Source organism: Lipophrys pholis (assembly GCF_963383615.2).
Source record: "Lipophrys pholis genome assembly, chromosome: 19".
In the NCBI taxonomy this organism is placed as follows: Eukaryota; Metazoa; Chordata; class Actinopteri; order Blenniiformes; family Blenniidae; genus Lipophrys; species Lipophrys pholis.
In genome coordinates this window covers 4,214,369-4,233,066 of record NC_137647.1, presented here as the reverse complement: position 1 = coordinate 4,233,066, position 18,698 = coordinate 4,214,369, and the positions used below count along the sequence as shown (strand labels likewise).

Below are 18,698 nucleotides of genomic sequence, written 5' to 3'. Positions count from 1 at the left end.
TCTACTCACACATGTCTATGTTTGTACTTAGAGCTATGGGTCTACTAGTATAGAATAGAATAGAAAAACTTTATTAATCCCTCGGCAAATCCGGGATATGTTTCTGTGTTTCTACTAATGTATATTCATAGGTCAATTGTCATTGGTCAGTGTACTTTCTGAGTTCACGTGCGTCTACTTTCATATGTCTGTGAGTCATCTTACACATAGTGGAACTATGGTATACTGATATTTGTCTATGTCCATATTTATGTGTCAATTTTCCTAGGTCAGTGTTTTTAATTTCTTAGTTCATTTGTCTACGTGTTATATGTGTTTCTACGTATGTATGTTTTAGAACTACTGTTATAGGCCTATATTTCTACTGTATCGTTTTACCTACATAGACATATATCAGTAGACTATCACTCTGCACTTGGAGATGTTTATATAGCTACTCGCAAAATATTGGTCTACTCACATAGGTCTATGATCTCTTTCCTCGCCTCCTTCCGCTCGCCGTTTCCCACAATCCCTTGCAGCCCAATAGTGTCCAGTCATTGTGGATCAGTGATCGCTCGCCTCTCACCCCGAAAATCCCCCGAATCTCACCCCGACACCCCGAGCGGTCACCCCGCTACACCTCAGCGCCTCAGCATGAAGGAGACCGCGGCCAAGCGCCGGGACAAGGCCGGAGGCCGCGACAAGGACTCCAAGGCGAAGGAGCAGAAGGAGAAGGAGCAGAAGGAGCCGGGCCCGGAGCCGCAGGACGTGGAGATGACGGAGGAGGAGGCGGCTGCTAACGCCGCCAAGCAGCCCAAGGAGCAGGACAGCCTCACCCTGGAGGGTAAATACGTTATATCGGTCACTGTGGGGGTGTTGAGGCCGTGGTAGGGTGCAGGGGGTCCCGCTCCGGAGCCGGCTCAATGTTGGTTAGCTGGTTAGCATTAGCGGCTAACAGGCTAACTAACGGTCCTTGAACTGACTTCTGCTTTTATCTGGATAACCTTTTGTTTTGGCCTTACAATACGATCAGAATGGCATATGTAAAACTTGTTTTCTCTGTAAAATACAAGTTAAATGTGTTTAATAAGCCTTTTATTACCCCGTCGATGAAGTGACAGTGCATAAGTTAGCATTAGCACCAGTCCTTGTTTATGAGCACATTTTCTTCACACACCAAATTCCTGTTTTCTTCAATTCATGTGGGTTCTGTAATGCGACTTGATGAGTGTTTAAAACATTTCTGATGAATGCTAATAATAGTCAGTGTCCACAACAGTAGAGACAGCACAGATCATAATAGAGAGAGTGCTGACTCTGTATGAGAGTGAGAGAGATCGCTTTTCAAATAGATATTATTCATATATTTCTAAATACAACACTGTCATCTCAAGGCTTGTTAACAGAAAGAAAAGAAAATTCACCACTATACTCTTTCTCTTCTATAGGACAGAAAGAGAGTATGGACTATAAATAACAGAATACACAGACAATAACAGTATTGACAATAAGAGACGGTACATAATATAGGTGAGGGAAGGAAGGAGAATGTACGGTCTATGAGAGAGAGTGACTGTTAAAGACAGAAAAGGAGAGCGGGCACAGGCTTTAAGAGGGACAGAGAGAGTACACACCTAGACAGACAGAGAGTGCAGACTTTAAGAGAGGTAGAAAGGGAGAGAGTACGGACAATAAGAGAATCTGATCGGTCTCCTTTCCCTCACTGGTTTTCTCTGGTCTCTATCAGACATTAAGGAGCATGTGAAGCAGATCGAGAAGGCGGTGTCAGGAAAGGAGCCTCGCTTCGTGCTGCGGGCACTGCGAGCGTTGCCGTCCACCAGCCGCCGCCTCAACGCCAACGTGCTGCACAAAGCCGTCTGTGGCTTCTTCACCAACAACACCACCACCAAAGACTTCCTGCTGGGCTTCTTGGAGGAGGTGAGCGTCGCAACTCTACACCCTCATTCTGAAGAAGGTGTGCAGATTTTCTCTGAGGCGAACAAAGTCAGACGAGGTGTTTGTGTCCTCCACTCAGCCCATGGAGATGTCTGACGGAGACGTTCAGTTTCGACCCCGGACAGGAAAGTCTGCGTCCGCTCCTCTGCTGCCGGAGGTGGAATCCTACCTGCAGCTGCTGCTGGTGGTTCATCTGACCAACAACAAGAGATACACAGAGGTCCCAGTCTTGAGTTTTACATTTCAAATCCGGACGCATGTCGTCACAGAGAACAGGTTCAGATTACCATTTGCTTTTGTTTTATTCCTCTTTGGTGCTTTTGTTTCAGGCTCAGAAAGTGTCGGACGACCTGCTGCAGAAGATTGGCTCCAAGAACCGCAGAGCTCTGGATCTAGTTGCTGCTAAGTGTTATTATTACCACGCCAGAGTGTATGAGTTCCTCAACCAGTTTGACACCATCCGCAGGTACACTCACTCACTCACTCACTCACTCACTCACTCACTCACTCACTCACGCACGCACGCACGCACGCACGAACTCACTCACGCATACACACACACCTGTTAAGGGTCTCCGACTCGTTGTGTGACGGCGTCTCTCTTCTCATCAGTTTCCTCCACACTCGCCTTCGCACGGCGACTCTGCGCCACGACGCCGACGGTCAGGCCGTCCTGCTCAACCTGCTGCTCAGGAACTACCTGCACTTCAACCTGTACGACCAGGCCGAGAAGCTGGTGTCCAAGTCCGTGTTCCCCGAGCTCGCCAACAACAACGAGTGGGCCCGATACCTCTACTACACAGGTGAGACTGTTGGTCAGACTGTGTCGCCCGCGAGGTCGTGTGTCGCCCACGTTTGAGGCCGTGTGTCGTCCGCGAGGCCATGTGTCGCCCACGTTTGAGGTTGTTGGTAAAGGATCTGTCATGTTGTGATCTGCAGGTCGTATTAAGGCGATCCAGTTGGAGTACACCGAGGCTCGCAGGACTCTGACCAACGCTCTGAGGAAAGCTCCTCAGCACACCGCCGTGGGGTTCAAACAAACAGTGTGTACACACACAAACACACACACACACACACACACACTGACTGTAGCATCAAACTGTAATCATGGTTTGATTCCAGGTCCATAAGCTGCTGATTGTGGTGGAGCTGCTTCTGGGAGAGATTCCTGACAGACTTCAGTTCAGACAGCCGTCACTCAAACGCTCCCTGATGCCGTACTTCCTGCTCACTCAAGGTCAGATGTTCTAGATTTCTTCTACATTAGTTCTTGTCACCTCTGGTGATCATGTCCAGGTTTTGTCTTCTCAATATGGGACTAATGGAGGCAACAGGAGGTCAGAACAACCTGAATAGCAGCAGAGGCAATGAGACGGAGTTGAACCAGGGGTATTTCACTTCGGTGAGCCTGATGAAGATGCTTATTGGAGGGGAAAAAATCTGAAATATTAAAACTACTGGCTTTATATCTGTGCTTTTTTAATGGAGATTTCTGAGACTTTATCACAAATCAAACCAACAGTTATGTTCACCAGTTCTTAGATTTTTCTATTAAGATGCAGTGACAGAAACCAATAAATCGGCTGTGTAAAGATGTTCAAAGTAAAATTTTCCTTTAAAATGGTGTGTAATACAACATGTAACTATGGGAAAATGAATTTATCAGGAATTACTGAAAAATTTCCTGATTTTCAGTTACAACCTTATGAAATGTATTGTGTTTAAAAAGCTCTGGAGCCAAAAGAGTTAAAATATGTGTACAGTTTCCCAGAAAAGTTACTAAAATCCAAACGGTAATAAAGAACTTATTTGAATTAATCTCAACCTCTAAACATGTCATTAAAATGTTCCTATAATTGAAAAAAAATTACTAGATGAACAAAAACATTGAGAGAAAGTAAAATATTTTTCATCACTTTTTAAATGTAATCGGGATTAGTTCTGTGTGTGTGTGTTTGTGTGTTTGTGTGTGTTTTCACGTTTTCATCCTGTGGCGGTTTCAGCGGTCCGAATGGGAAACTTGGCCAAGTTTAATCAGGTGCTGGAGCAGTTTGGAGAGAAGTTTCAGACCGACGGGACGTACACGCTCATCATCCGCCTGAGACACAACGTCATCAAGACCGGTAAGCCAATGAGGCGCCGCCTCGCCTGTGACATCACCTGTTGCTGGGTTGATTTCGAACTTCGTTGCAAGCGGCCTCGGTTACTTTTCTCCTCGTTTATGTGATATTATTTTTTTTTTTCGACAGGCGTGCGTATGATCAGCCTGTCGTACTCTCGTATTTCTCTGGCCGACATCGCTCAGAAGCTGCAGCTCGACAGCCCAGAGGACGCCGAGTTCATCGTTGCCAAGGTAACGCCGACCGAGGACAGTAGTCACGCCGCCGTGTCCGAGTCGGAGGTGTAACGTGTGCGTCCCGCAGGCGATCCGCGACGGCGTCATCGAGGCGAGCATCAACCACGAGAAGGGCTTCGTCCAGTCCAAAGAGACCATGGACATCTACGGGACCCGAGAACCTCAGCTGGCGTTCCACCAGCGGATCTCCTTCTGCCTCGACATCCACAACATGTCTGTGAAGGTAAAGACCCCCGGGGCTCCGGCGTCACGCCCAGGTGGAGGAGAAGGACGGAACTGTCAAACTAAAGTGTGACTTTGTCCTTCTGCAGGCCATGAGGTTTCCTCCGAAAGCTTACAACAAGGACCTGGAGTCAGCCGAGGTCAGACACACACACACACACACACACACACACACACACACACACACACACACACACACACACACACACACACACACACACACACACACACACTGAATGCTTTCGAGTGAAACTTTCCGTCTCTTTTGCTCTGAGCGCCGCGGCGCCGACGGGCCGGAGGAAAACTAAAGAATTGGGTTTTTTTTGTGTCTTTAAGGAGCGTCGGGAGCGCGAGCAGCAGGATCTGGAGTTCGCCAAAGAAATGGCTGAAGACGACGACGACAGCTTCCCATGAGCCTTTCTGCTGAGTGTGTGTGTGTGCGCGTGTGCGAGTGTGAGTGTGGACTGACGCTAGTGCATCAGTTGTTACCTACAAGATCTCCTGTCTTTCCCCTTTTGTTGTTGTTCCTCCCTCAGATGAATAAAAACTTTTTTTTGTTAACTCTTGATGGTTGTTTGTTTTCTGCTTTATGTTCGCTGGTCCCTGGATTCTTTCTACCACGACACACACACATACACACACACACACACACACACACACAGTCCTTTGAATGAGGTGGAAGGTATAACTAAATGGTCTTCAGTTCCTTCAAGGGTTACTTTATAATAAAGGTAATAAAATCGTCATTAAACCAACAGAACTGATATCTAAGAAAGCCTCTTGAAAAAAAAAAAAAAGCATAATTCATATAGTCAGAGAAATTCACTGGACTATCAGTTTTTGTGAAGTTTTGGAAATATTTGAACCTTTTACCAACAAGTGAGAAAGCCTCTTTTTTTTCTGGAGTGGCTGTGAAGTGATAAACGTCTTTTCATGGGATCTGGAGGTTTCAGACGTTAAGTTAATTTAGTCTTTCAAGTGTCAAACTGGCAGATTTGTCAGGTGAAGCAATACTAAACGACGGTTTTATACAGCGCATGTACGTATCACTAAGATTTAAAATCCCTGATGTACGCTCAGTGAAAGATATCATCAGTTAGTTGGTTTGTTTTACTTAGATTTATTAGCCTGTGGAAAAAGGTTACTGATGAAATTCAAGTCTGAAGGCTGCAAATAAAAAAAGGAATATGATTTTTATTCAATTTTTGTTTAAAAAATGAATGCCAATTATGTTGTATTTAGTTTTTTCATTTTGCACATGTCATATTATATTATAGAATTCTATAGTGAATACAATTTGCTGGTTCCATATTTGATGTTTAAGCAAAACTTGTAGTTTTTCAATAACTATCAATGTTGGCCTGCGACTTTGTCCAAGTCTTTACATTTTGGCCCTTCTGTGTATTTTGAGTTTGACGCCCCTGATTTAGTCGAATCTCATTCGAGCTTTGACGTATTGACCGTGTGTCTTGAGTCGGGTTTTATTTATCGTTGAGACGGTGGAGGTTGAGCCCCTGAACTGACCTCCTCTGCTGATTCCTCAGAACTTGTGCAGGAAGCAGCCGTCTTACCAGTGCCGTACATCCGATGTGCAGATCGTTTACGTTTGTCCGTATCATGTGTTTTGGGCTGACCGCTCCAGTTGGGATTGTGTTGCTGACCTCGACATCACTGGACGGTGTCCTCAGTCCAGGCCGCTATAAGAAGCCGTGCCCCTTTACCCTGGGTAAGGTTATTAATTGTATGTAGGCCTATGTGCTTGCATTTCAAGTGTTTCATTTGTGATCGTGTATGATATGACGTCACTTCTCTCTCAGGCTTTACGTAATCCGGGGAAACTCAGCCGGAGGGAATCAGTCTTGATTCATCCAGACGTCTTTCCTGCAGATTAATTGGTCTTCTCTTCCTGCAAACCGACTTCAATCTGCGTTTCACAAAAACACCCACCCAATGTCAACAAGACCAAACCCCAGAATCTGAATAAAAACTGTAAATGATCTATGATAACTCTTGTTGCTGCTCCTCCTCATGTTGCTCCTCTTGTCAATACTTCTGTCGTCGTTGCTCCTCTTTTAATTGCTCCTCCTGTTGCTCCTCTTGTCATTGCTGCTCTCGTTGTTGCTCCTTCTGTCGTTGCTCTTTCTGCTGCTCCTCTCGCCGTTGCCCTTCCTGTTGCTCCTTTTGACATTGCTCCTCGACCCTTGCCCCTCCTGTTGCTCCTCTTGACATTGCTCCTCGACCCTTGCCCCTCTTGTCATTGCTGCTCCTCCTGTTGCTCCTCCTGTCGTTGCTCTTTGTGCTGCTCCTCTCGCCGTTGCCCCTCCTATTGCTCCTCGACCGTTGCCCCTCTTGTCGTTGCTCTTCCTCGAGTTGCTCCTCTAGTTGCCCCTGCAGGTGTGACGTCGCTGCAGTCAGGGCTTCTCCTTCCTGTTGAATGTTTCCTTCCGACGTGTTGAAACGTGTTGCTGCGTTGACGTTGCCCACTTTCACAACCAAGTGTTTCCTGTCTGCTTGCACAATAAGACACTAAATGTGTGTGTGTGTTGTTTCCTGGTTAATTATTTATTCTCTTTCTTTTGTTGTGCATTCACAGCTTAAGAAATCCTGGGAATCTCAAGCCACCAGATAATTCACACAAGTGAGGTTTCTCTTTGTTCGCTCGCTGAGTCGCCAAACCCAGACGAAAGAAAAAGTCCTAAACTGCTGAACGGAAGAACTTAGTGAGCGACGTACAGCGAAGCTCAGGGTCTCACATCATCGCATTTACAGAATCGTGAACCGAGTGGAAAATTTCCTTTATTTTAGAAGTCATTGGGATCGGCTGGTCTCAACAAACCTCACAACCAAGACACAGTCACCGTAAAGGCAATGCATCGGGGTCGCCTGTCCTCTAGAACGTCTCCAAAATAAAGCTACAGTATTGACCCGATACACAAGGGAAAAGAATCACCTCAGAGACCAAGCAACCCGTCCGACTGTCCGCCACCACCAATCCGCCACTCATCCCAGTGCTTCAGGTTATTACATACTGGAACCAGCAGAACACCAAAGTGACCAGTCGTCCCGTCAGAATCTGTCTCGTGACATCAGGGATCCTGAATACACCCAAAACACCAAGAGGCTCAAAGCCGGCCTTCTCCTGACCGTAACTATCTTTACGAGCAACAAAAAGTCTCTCCGTAGATTTCTAAAACAAAAAAAAAGCATCAAATTGGACATTTCGTTCCTGTTCAGGCGTTCCTGTTCAAGAGGGAAACACACTGGAATGCATGTAACCCATGTTTATTTACCAAAGGGGAACATTCAATATGAAACCAAATGCAAAATAAACCAAGATAACAAGTAGGACAGCATCGGGAATGAAGAACAGCAGGGATTTCAAGCAGCACAGAACAGTGAACAGTGGCAGAGTTGCAGCGATCTGAAGATCTGCTGCTGCGTTTCTCGCAACAGAGTGAGACGTCACACATTACTATATCTATAAGTGAGTTTTACTATAATTCTAGTGAAGCAAAGCTTCTTCCAATGAAGTTTTTAGCTTTAGACAACTTATTTGCTACTGTCTTATACTATGAGTGTTTAACGCGATATAGCAATAGCAATGTAAGTATCAGAAAGGGAAAGTTTTGGTATCAGCCAAATACTTAAATCTGAACATTTGGAGTGGTATCGGGGGCCATAAAGTGTGACCGGGATGTAAAGTGTGAAAACCAACCAGTTCATTGACGCCATAGGAATTTTTCATCCGGCAGATTCTATATGATCCAATCTTTTACCATGATGCTTAAATCAAAGTGGTTGACTTCATCCAGACTGGACAGCCGCCTGCACTGGGACGTTACTGCTTCATCTGCACATCTGGATGCTGCAGGGGAAACTTCCAAGTGTTGAGCCCTTAAGTATTCCAACACTGTTTAGTCTCGCATGTAGAATAAACTGTGAGCTTGAGTTTGTTTAGATTCATTGACTGACGGCGGGGCAACAGAGAGTTTTATTAAGGTGATGTTTGAAGTTTTGCATTTGTTCTTCAAACTTTACTGACTGAATCTGCTAGAGTGTCTCTACTTCAAAACACCAGCACTCAAAACAGATGAAACGTCACGTTTTCATACTAACCAGATACATTTTAAGTTTCCGGTGAAGACGTGACGCAAGAGGCGCTTCGTCACTGCGGAGTTTATCCAGATGACTCCCGGTGTGACTCGGGTGTCCGTCAGTGGGAAACCCCGCGGTGGGAGGCACCGGGCAGTGCTTAAAAACTGCGCACCGGCGCAAATGACGGCTGAAAGAAGACCTGCGCAGCTCCGCGGCGGATACACGCACACACACACACCGACACGCACACGGACATGGACTCTCCCACAGGTACGTCCAGGCCCTGAACGCCTCACGTTTCTACTTCCGTCAGGTGGAGTTTAGAGGAGGGTCCTCACCTGCAGGGGGCTCGTTTATAAAACTTTGCGATAGGATCCAAACGAAAAGTCTGCGTGCACACAATAAAAAAAAAAATAATAATACAATTTGGCGCACGCACACCTGCACGCACTTTTCCCGATATAAACCACTGCCCGCCTGGAAGATTGCGCAGTTCGTATCTCCACACACCCACATTCTACCATCAGTGGTCAATGCAAACTATCTCAGGAATAGTTTCTGCAGAAATAAATGACATTTTACGCTCCACCAAGGAAAAGGAATTTCATGGAGAGCGGAATCATCACGGTGGAGTGGCGGTGCTAAAGCACGGTGTGATCTGTTGATCAGATGAAGGAATTGAATATTTCAACGGGGACTTGTGAAAAGGCAGAGTGGACTAATGTAGAGTTAGAAACGGAGGAGGTTTTCTGTCCCCATCAGCAGCGCGTCCTGAGCGCACGGCGGTGCAGCGCATCCACAGTGCGGCATTACGCACGGCTGTCACATCGCTATTTATATGCTTAGTCAGCAATACGACTGATTGTTTCACACCTTGTCACAATTGATAATGAATCAGTGCTTTGCACCGCTCTGTATCAGTTGAAGATGAAAGTTTGACATGTGAACATCGTAGTTGAAATTCAGCGTAAAGGCTGACTGAAGGAGCACATCTATACCACTGCAGGCTTGGATGTTTATGATTTCGCTGATCAATAAGTCTGATATGTGAAGATATTAAATGTGTGAGACCAATCGGGGTTTCAATTCACCACCTCACCATGTGCGTCTCCAAAATGTGCCCGCGCAAGGATAAGAGTCGGCGTACCGTTGCGCACGCTTTGTGCGTGTGCAGCGTTTACGAAGGCGGCCCCCTGGGAGCTGCTGTATGCAGGCTGCATGGTGCCTCCTCACAGGTACCGCAGCTCCGTGCCGCAAACCTGCAGTCTCATCAGCATGATGTCTGTAACAACAAACCTGTTCATATGTGGATTCACATTATGGAAACTTGTATTTTGTGGCGCAGCGGTGGCCTAAGTTCTGATTGTTCTTGTTTCTGATGTTCAAAGGTTCGATTCCCACCCTTGACCGCCCCCATGCAAATCCCACGAATAGAACGAGTCAATGTGGGAAAAAAAAAAAGAATCTGAGATTATTGATAAAATATGATTAGTTATTCAGTTGTCACAGTTATTGGAGTTTCTTAAAGTTGCACAAATTGCTAATTCAACATAAGTTTACTATGGTAAAATATTTGTCCCACAAGAAGATGTTTGGGAACTGCAGCTCCAGACCACCGTATATGTCCGAGTCTTGGCTCTTCTGATTGGTCAGTCTGGATTGGGTTCAGTCTGTGAAAGTTGTATCCCTGTCACCTTGATGACATCACTGCGTCGCAGCCAGGAACTTTTCCAAGAGTTGTTTTCGTTGTTAATCCAACCTGAAGCTTTTCAAGTCATCAATCCATAAGCCGTTGTCCTAACAAGTCCCCGCCCCCTCCCCGCAGCCGCCATGCTGCTCTGCTTCCTGCTTCCAGCTCTGGTCCAATCAGCTCCACTCGCATCGCCGCCGGACACCTCGCCAGCCTTCAGAGAGGCGGCCGAACGAGCCAAGCTGCTGCTGGAGAAAATCCTTCGGGACGTCCCGACGGTTCACACGGCAGCCGTCACCGCTGAGGTAACCGAGGCTTCTGATTGGCTGCTTCCTGTCGTCTCGCTTCTCTTCCTTTTCTTCTTGGTAACGATGGTTTTTCATCCACCAGGGTTTGGCTCTGGACTCCAGTCAGGCCTCCGGCCTGCAGATGATGACGGTATCGTTGGGAATCCCCCCCGCGCCCGTCCTCAAACCGCTGTCCCAACACTTCACCATGGTCAGTCCACACACCAGTGTAACGCGTTTTCTGTTTTTGGCAGATTTTTTCTGCTGACTGTGCACTTTTTTCTTCTTCTTCTTCTTTATGTTCTGTTTTAGTAGCTTTGGGTGGTATTTTTATTTCCTCGGTCGGCCTTGTGTGATCATTCTGCGATCTCTTTCTCTGAACTTTTGGGTCACTTCGGGTATTTTCTTTGTCTGTTTTTTGTGAAACTCACAAACGTGACGACAATTTGTGACGAGGTTAAGTGACGGTGTTTGTTGCCCCCTGCAGGACATGTTAGTGGGTCGTATGTTGGCAGGCTGCAGGCAGTACCAGGGGCTTCTGGGAGTTTTGTCGGACCGACTGAGCGGGCTGACGGACCTGAACGCTGACCTCAGAGACCTGCTGGCCCATGTCACCAAGGTAACCATCCTCAACACACACACACACGCCCACACCGCCACATCACGACACTTCTCACCTACGGCCGCTCATCGCTCTCTGTATGTTCTAGATGAGGGAGGTGGTTGAACTCGCCGAAACTGATGAAACCGCCATCTCAGACCTCGCATCCCGGCTCCACGGCGACTACGAGGTGCAGGTGGCAGCCCATGTGACGTTGACGCAGCTCCGCTCCTTCTGCCACGACCTGATCCGCAGCCTGAGGACTGTCGCCCCCCAGAGGCCGCGAGCTGCAGGGGCACACTAAGCGCTGCCCACAAGGCCATGCTAAGCCCCGCCCACAAGGACAGGCTCCTGCATTTAAGGACCCACAGGAGAGCCAGTAAAATGCAGCACACACTGAGGGTCGGGTGGAGCCGCAGCGCCTCCTGGAGGCTTTTGATGAACTTCAGGGCGCAGACCTTCAGTCGAGGACATCTAAAAAGGTTTTATTTATTTTTTAATAATCTGTGTCAGGACGCAGGATGGGACTACGAGCAAGACATTCACCCAGAAGACCCATGTTCGATATCCGAGCAGGAGGCAGGAAGTACCGTTTGTCTGGAAGTATAACGCAGCTACAAAATTTGTACTGACAGAAAAAAATGACAAATAATCAGCCAAGGTGATTATTGCATCTCCATGGCAACCACCAAGTGACGCACAAAAAAAACCTCTCGTCTTAAAGACAACCCTTTGGTTTTTATGTGAAAGTAAGATTCAAGTCATCCGAGAGTTAAATGTGTGAAGAAAAGTATAAGTAACAACATGAATCAATCAATGTCAATACGATTTTTTAAAACAACAAAATTCCACTTAAATTGTAATTTATACATTAACGCTAAAGTTAAATTGTCACAAAAAAACTGAATATTTATCATACATTGAAAGTATTTATTTAAACCAAATTTTGCAACACAAACTCATGCAGAGCAACAAGTTTTGAAACCTTAAAAAAGTTTTCACTTTAAAAAAACCACAAAAACATCAGATACAACACAGAGTAGTTTAGTGTTAAAACTAAAGGGACGTCACCAAAATAGTCTTTGAGAGTGTCTTAACAGTTATCAAAACAAAAAGACATTTTTCTAAAAGTTTTGAAATGTAGCGAACATTAAAAATATTTTTTAAGATGTTCAGAAAAAATACAAAAACAATAGTTTAAAACCCAAAAAAGAAAGAAGGATCTTTTAGGACCTCGAGGCTCCTGATTCAGAATCGACTTCACATTGAAGGACCACGTCTTTTATTCTCATATTTTGGGTTAATTCGTCAACTCAGTACTTTGGGATTATTTCTGGATTCGCAGCATCAGCATGGTGGGACTTTGTCTTTACTGATATTTATTTGGACTGAGATGACGAGTCTTTTTCCTGTGACATCCTCTAGATTTTGTTCGTTCGGAAGTTACACTTCTCCTTGGGAAACAGTGAAGCACATTTTCTATTTTATTTGGGGAAATCGCAGTGCCATATGCCCCCTTGTATTTACATCTTGATCATATTTATTGCCTATTTATAGAAAGTCCTTTATTTATTTTTTTATTTTTTATAATTTGTCTCAGGTCATTACATATGATCAGTGGTGTCTCAGGAGTGTTAGATAATATTGTGCCCTTTGCTTTGGTGCTACATTCTAAGACTTTCATGTTATTTAATGATGCTTTTGATTGTTGTAATTATTTATTAATTATTGAGTTTGTTTTAAATTATTGAATTATTGATTTATTCACAGAGATTTTATGGTTCAAAATATTTTTTTTTATCTGAAATAAAACAATGTGAAAATGATGTGTTGTTTTTTTTGCAAATTAGTCAAAATTCTCTCTGTTTGTGTGTCTCACTCAAGGTAATGAACAGATTTTTGTCGACAGATTATTAGTGACATGACCTGCTGAAATACAACTCTGTTGCCTGAGAAAAGAACAGAGAGAATCTCTGAGCAGTGCAAGTCTCCCATTAATCTAAACACAAAGCAGCTTTGCCAAAAAATGGAACATGTTCTTTCAAAAGTTTGATAAAGAGTCAGGATGTCTGTGTCAGTCTGCAGAGCTGTGTATCCGCTGTGACCAAACCTGCTGAGCATGCTGGGAGGTGGGTCGGTATCTACGGGATTAAAATAGTTTCATCGTGTCGACAAATGTAATGGTTTCAGGGATTTAAAACAAAAGCTCTATGTCTTAGCCCCTCCCCCTAATGACATCACATGTGACCTGATGGAAAGTACCTAAACTCTGAAACAAACGACAACAACAGCGACAAAAATATTCAAAAATTTGTTGTTTATTTTTCTGAAACTTTTCATGTTTTTTGGGGGGGTTTTTTTGGCTTTTTTTCAGACAAGCTGTGTTGGTCCTTCAGGGCACCCATACTCAAAATGTAAACAAACAAACAAACATAAACGTCAACAAAACTGCTGCGTTTCCGTGGACTCGAATAAATCGGTTCCACCAAGTTTCCCCTGGGTCCAACACTTTTCCAAAACAAAGATGATGTGATAAGATGTAGCCTCACTCCGACTCCTCCCCCTCTATCCTCCCCACCTTTTGTTTCACCCTATAATTTTTCATCTGTGTCACCCTCAAATACCCCCCCCCCCCCATCCATCCCCTTCCAGTCTCTCTTTCCTCCATATGGCGTCTTCCCTCACTGCCTCCCCCTGGTGGTGTATTCAGGTCCTGCGCTGCTCCTGGTCTTTCCGTCTCTGTTTTTCTTTCTGTTTCTCCAGTTTGTTCAGAGCTTTTTTCTCCTTCTCGGCTGCACTTTGGACGTCTTTAATGCGCCGCTTCAGCGCGTTGCGATCCGACGAGCTGAGCACGCCCAGACCCTGCAGGGGGCATAGGTCACAGGTCACATTTCATACTCACAGGTCAGGGGAAGGAGGGCAAAGATGATTTAAAAAGTTTGACTAAAAATCAGCTTATACACCGTAGTTTAGTCATTTAAAATAGTTTAAATGTGTGACTCCCTCCTCACTCTCCCCCTTCCTTTCTTCCCCCTTCACATCCTGCTCCTCCTTCCCAGTGTCCTCCTGCTCCTGATGCTCACTTTCAGTTTGTTGCCGTCCAGCTGCAGCAGCTCCTGTCCGTCGATGTCCCTCGCACTGAATTCTGGGACATATTTCTCCATGTTGAGCCCTTGCAGCCACTGACAAACCTGTTGAGTTGTCCAAGAAGACATGATGGAGGACGGTTCCTCGCTGGGCTGAGAGGAGGAGAGAAATAGATGGGACATTTTTTTTTAAGTTACTTTATTGGGTATCAGTGTTTCCGCCTTGAGAAAGTTGCTCCTGCTCCTTTATGCAACTTTCCTCAGCCCTGAAGAACATAGAAATCCATTGCATGACTCCTTGTCTGTTCTGGGTCCGTTGTTACTCTCCCTCAAGGAAGACAAACCATGTGCTTCTTCTGTGCCACAGAACCGTCTGGTTGTCAAAGGGTGTCCATGTCCTTAATTTAACGTTTGCTCTCACTCACTCTCCAATCTGGAGCTCAGCTCGGAACTATTATCTGAACTCCTATCCAGCCAATAAGAGCTTAGTTTATTTATTTTTGATAAATTAAAGAAAACAACTCTTTCCAAAGCTTGATCAGGAGCATATGACTTAAGAAAAACGAGAGCAGGCAGATTAAAGGAAGGACAGAGCAGCTGAGAAGAGAAAACAGTGTGTGTGACAAGGTGAGATTATTTTCTTAAATCGCTTCTTCTTGTCGTTCCAGATATTGGTGATATGTTTTGTTTAAACAACAGCGTTTCTTTTCATTTAGCAGATCCATGCTGACTTTATTTTTTTCAGCACACCAACAGACCTTAGAAAGTTTTCTGTGTCAATGACTTTGGCAGATTTGTGGTATGTTCCGTCTGATGTATCTCAGGTCTGTGTTGCTCTGGCGTTTACTTGTGGATATAGCAGGACCTGTGTTGGGCTCGAGCTCCATATCCTCACAGGATGCCTGACTACTGATCTCCAGGGGAAATTACAGGTGGTTCATTGGCATATTTAACATCTTGTCTCAGTGTGCGTGCTCCGTGCACTTTTCTCATTCCCCATGGGGGCTGATGCCACATGAGGGTCGCTCTCAGTTGCTCTGACAAAGCGACTGTACAAACATTTCTAAGAAACCTTCCCTGATAATCCACGAAAACCAACAACAATCCAAGAAAGGGAATCGATTCTCACTATCCAATACCCGATACTCACGCTCACGCCCCCCCTCGCCCCCTCCCCCCCCCCCCACCACCACTTCAATGGCAATAATACACACATCAATAGTACCAACAGCACCACCACCAACAACATCAATAACATCAGCATGACCAACATCAACAGCAACACCGCCACCACTCACAGGAAGTAGAGTGTAAAATTACCGTTCTCCATATGGTTATGGTGTCAAATTACAGATATAGATGGTAGAGATCTGGATGTTGCAGATTCATTTGTTTTGTTTGTTGTTACCTCGTCCGAGGACTGTGACAGGGTGTGGTATGGGTGCGAGGACCTGGAGGAGGACTCAACAGGAGGGGAGGTGGAGGAGGAGGTGTGAGGGGGAGAATACTCCTCACTGAGGGCTGATTCCTGCAGGAAAAGAACACAGAGACAGATTTTTATACATGGGAAACTTTGTCAAAGAAATCCTGAAGCTGTGTGGACCGACCGGAGCAGAGGCGGGGTTACCTGGGAGTGGGACTTGCGGGGTCCATGGGAGCCGAGCGGAGGGATTTTGGGGGAGCAGGGGGGAGTACCGGACGACGAGAGTGACCCCCGTCCTTCAGTGAACCAGGAAAAGGAGACGAAGGATCCGGAGGAACGAGACGGACTCTCAGACGGCTCTCTGAGGATGAAGGATAGGGGTCAAGACTGACTGAAGCTTCTGAGAAGGTTAGCGACAGGTGATGGACTCACCGGCTGCCCACTGAGAGACGATTAGATTTATCCTTCCTCACCCGGATGTAGGAGCGCCTCAGCGTCACCCTGGGAGACACAAATTGAGGGACGCGGGGTCCAGAATGAAAATTACATTTCTGCAGAACACACAGATGGACGGAGACTGAAAACTTAGAGAGGTCAGTCTTTCAAACTTTACTTTCTAATCGAAACAAATCTGCTCACAATATTGGACATTTGTCTTTTTCACACACAGGAAGTGAACAGACATAAAATAAATAACCAAGAAAATGTCAAAAATGTATCTAAAACAGGTCAAAATGCGTGTGTGTGTGTGTGTGTGTGTGTGTGTGTGTGTGTGTGTGTGTGTGTGTGTGTGTGTGTGTGTGTGTGTGTGTGTGTGTGTGTGTGTGTGTGTGTGACCCACCCCAGGTCCATGAAGCGTCTCTTGGTCTTCTTGTCAAAGATGACAGTTGGACTGCGGTGATCAACTGGACTGGTGTCCCGACTTGTATCAGAAACCAGAACTGAAATACAGACAGACAGACCGACTTCACTGATTGGTCTAAGGGCCCTTTCACATTCGGATAGTCTGGAACTCTGTTCACTTGGGAGGGACGGGAGCCGAGAATGTTCACGCCTTCATTTGGTTCGGGCGGCGTTCACGTTCACTTTTGAGACCAAAACCACCAGGAAAATGTCATGCAGTTACACCAGCTGCTGGTTTGGGGGCGCTGTCGCCCGAAACAAACACTGACCAGAGAGGAAGTGAAGAAGAAACACGGCTCATTGATTGGTCTGGACCAAAACCGGACGTCCCACCGCTTTAGCCAGTGGCGGCTAGGCTAGTTAGCTCGTGGCTAATGGGTAGCCACAAACAACCGGGATATACAGTCTTCAGACCAGATATCAATTAGCTTTGTTTACTACTCAGAATGCATTGCGCGCTACGTCACATCCTCTCACCCCGCCCACTTGACAGATCGTTTGTGAAGGAACCGAGACCCACGTGTGTGTGTGTGTGTGTGTGTGTGTGTGTGTGTGTGTGTGTGTGTGTGTGTGTGTGTGTGTGTGTGTGTGTGTGTGTGTGTGTGTGTGTGTGTGTGTACCTTCACTTTCAGGTCTCCTGCTCCTCCTCAGGTAAACCGGCGAACATTCAGAGGAGGGGCAGGATTTGGACGGCGAGCTACTCGGCATCACCAGTGGCTCTTGAGATGTGGCGTTGGTCAGCTGATGGTACCGTCCCCGTGGGGGAGTGGCCAATGACGCTCCCCCATCTTCTGGAGAGCGACGCCCCTAAAAGAGATTGTAGTCATCACGACTACGTTCTTGCTCGTTTATCGCAGCCACACCTGTACTGCATTCCGATTGGTCTCACCAGCGACGTGTCAAAGGAGAAGCCAGGGCTTCGGGCCGACAGCAGCGAATCAGGAGAAGGGGAGGAGCCTCGCTTCGCCAAATGAAGCGGTGAGCGGGCTGAGTGTACCGGACTTTCCTGAAATCAGGAAAAGACTTGAATTCCACTTGCTGGTTAACGACTCAACTAAGAGTGGAGGTGGGATGTAGGGGATTTGGAGTCAACTGTCTCAATGGGATTAAGGGTACAGGGTTTGAAGAAGGCATTAGGAGTCGAGTAAGTTAAACCAATGGATTTGTTTCAGAAGAAGTAATGTCCAACAGTGGGAGCTGCTGAGCAGATTTCATAGCGACCACAGATGGACGAATCCACTGATCTGTGTTCACTGATTAAACATCCAGGAAGTGCGAGTTCATCTTTCTTCTCTAGAATGCTGACGCTTCAGTAACCTGAAGTAACGAGAAGACGGTAAAGTGTACAGCTGAGTCCAACACTTCAATCTTCTGCTCTCCATCCCTCTGATATTATCTGGGTACATGGTATATATAGTTATTTGGTAGTTATGGTTCCAAGAGCCCCGTCCCCGTTGCAGGGACCCTCAATGCCACAAGGTTCCCTACTCTCTAATGCACCGCTCCCCCATGTTGGATTGGCAGGTGTTGGGCCCATATAGCCCCCTTCACATGGCTCCAGGGGTGGATCCCAATGACTGTTGTCTGGAGCAGGCCATATGATCGAGTGTGCTCCTTTTATATGGGTTCTCTTTTGGACATGTTTGTCTGGAACCATCACTTCAGAACCGTCTTCCTTGGATACCAGGAGCATGTGATCCAGACGGCATCGCTCTGGAGGTCACTGGACATGACGGACAATAAAAAAGGGACTATCTCACACATGAGAACCCACTTTACAGGTTTCATTACCTTCCTCTCCAGGTTGTCTTCACCCTCTGTAGAGCTCACGCTGTCACGGTAACGAGATCTGGAGGGGCGTTGCCTCCGGGCCTTGACGGACAGCTGGGCGCGGCCCTTCTGTATGCTGTTGTCCAGCAGCTCAGTCTCTGGGATCGCCTCGTTCAGGTCTGAAACAAACTACAGTTACTCTGAGGAAGGACTGCGATCCTCATCATGACCCTGCAGTGACCCTGTATTGACCCTGCAGTGACCACACAATGACCCCAAAGTTAAACTGTCAAGATCTGATGGTGACCTTAAATGGATGGATGGATG

At 46.2% G+C, this 18,698-nt stretch overlaps 3 protein-coding genes across 3 annotated transcripts in view; 2 read left to right on the top strand and 1 right to left on the bottom strand.

Annotated features, from left to right (window-relative positions):
* Positions 1-460: 460 nt before the first annotated feature.
* psmd3 (proteasome 26S subunit, non-ATPase 3) lies at positions 461-5,082 on the top strand. The gene is made up of 12 exons (XM_080487344.1): positions 461-826; positions 1,730-1,920; positions 2,018-2,158; positions 2,268-2,404; positions 2,551-2,741; positions 2,878-2,981; positions 3,061-3,175; positions 3,942-4,061; positions 4,188-4,291; positions 4,362-4,517; positions 4,606-4,656; positions 4,853-5,082. The coding sequence occupies exons 1-12, from the start codon at positions 469-471 to the stop codon at positions 4,928-4,930; spliced, it is 1,746 nt and encodes a 581-aa protein (XP_080343470.1). The 5' UTR covers positions 461-468; the 3' UTR covers positions 4,931-5,082.
* A 3,783-nt stretch (positions 5,083-8,865) lies between these two features.
* Positions 8,866-11,493, top strand: csf3b (colony stimulating factor 3 (granulocyte) b; the record flags this gene model as incomplete). The annotated part of the gene is made up of 5 exons (XM_080487209.1): positions 8,866-8,881; positions 10,437-10,606; positions 10,692-10,799; positions 11,076-11,207; positions 11,299-11,493. The coding sequence occupies 5 exons, from the start codon at positions 8,866-8,868 to the stop codon at positions 11,491-11,493; spliced, it is 621 nt and encodes a 206-aa protein (XP_080343335.1).
* Positions 11,494-13,493: 2,000 nt separating this feature from the next.
* The window catches only part of samd14 (sterile alpha motif domain containing 14), a 7,401-nt gene continuing 2,196 nt past the window's right edge, over positions 13,494-18,698 (bottom strand). Inside the window, exons 3-11 of the mRNA XM_080487363.1 lie at positions 18,393-18,550; positions 17,491-17,607; positions 17,222-17,408; positions 16,540-16,639; positions 16,131-16,199; positions 15,903-16,059; positions 15,684-15,803; positions 14,273-14,428; positions 13,494-14,051 (exon numbers count right to left, since the gene is read on the bottom strand). Coding sequence (XP_080343489.1) covers positions 13,896-14,051; positions 14,273-14,428; positions 15,684-15,803; positions 15,903-16,059; positions 16,131-16,199; positions 16,540-16,639; positions 17,222-17,408; positions 17,491-17,607; positions 18,393-18,550 — 1,220 coding nt within the window. The 3' untranslated portion in view covers positions 13,494-13,895. The remainder of the gene's footprint in view (positions 14,052-14,272; positions 14,429-15,683; positions 15,804-15,902; positions 16,060-16,130; positions 16,200-16,539; positions 16,640-17,221; positions 17,409-17,490; positions 17,608-18,392; positions 18,551-18,698) is intronic.

Coding starts and splice junctions, on each gene's coding strand:
- psmd3 (XM_080487344.1), top strand. CDS start 469: ATGATCTCTTTCCTCGCCTCCTTCCGCTCGCCGTTTCCCACAATCCCT. Junction 4,062..4,187: donor ACACAACGTCATCAAGACCG/GTAAGCCAATGA, acceptor TTTTTTCGACAG/GCGTGCGTATGATCAGCCTG. Junction 4,518..4,605: donor TCCACAACATGTCTGTGAAG/GTAAAGACCCCC, acceptor GTCCTTCTGCAG/GCCATGAGGTTTCCTCCGAA.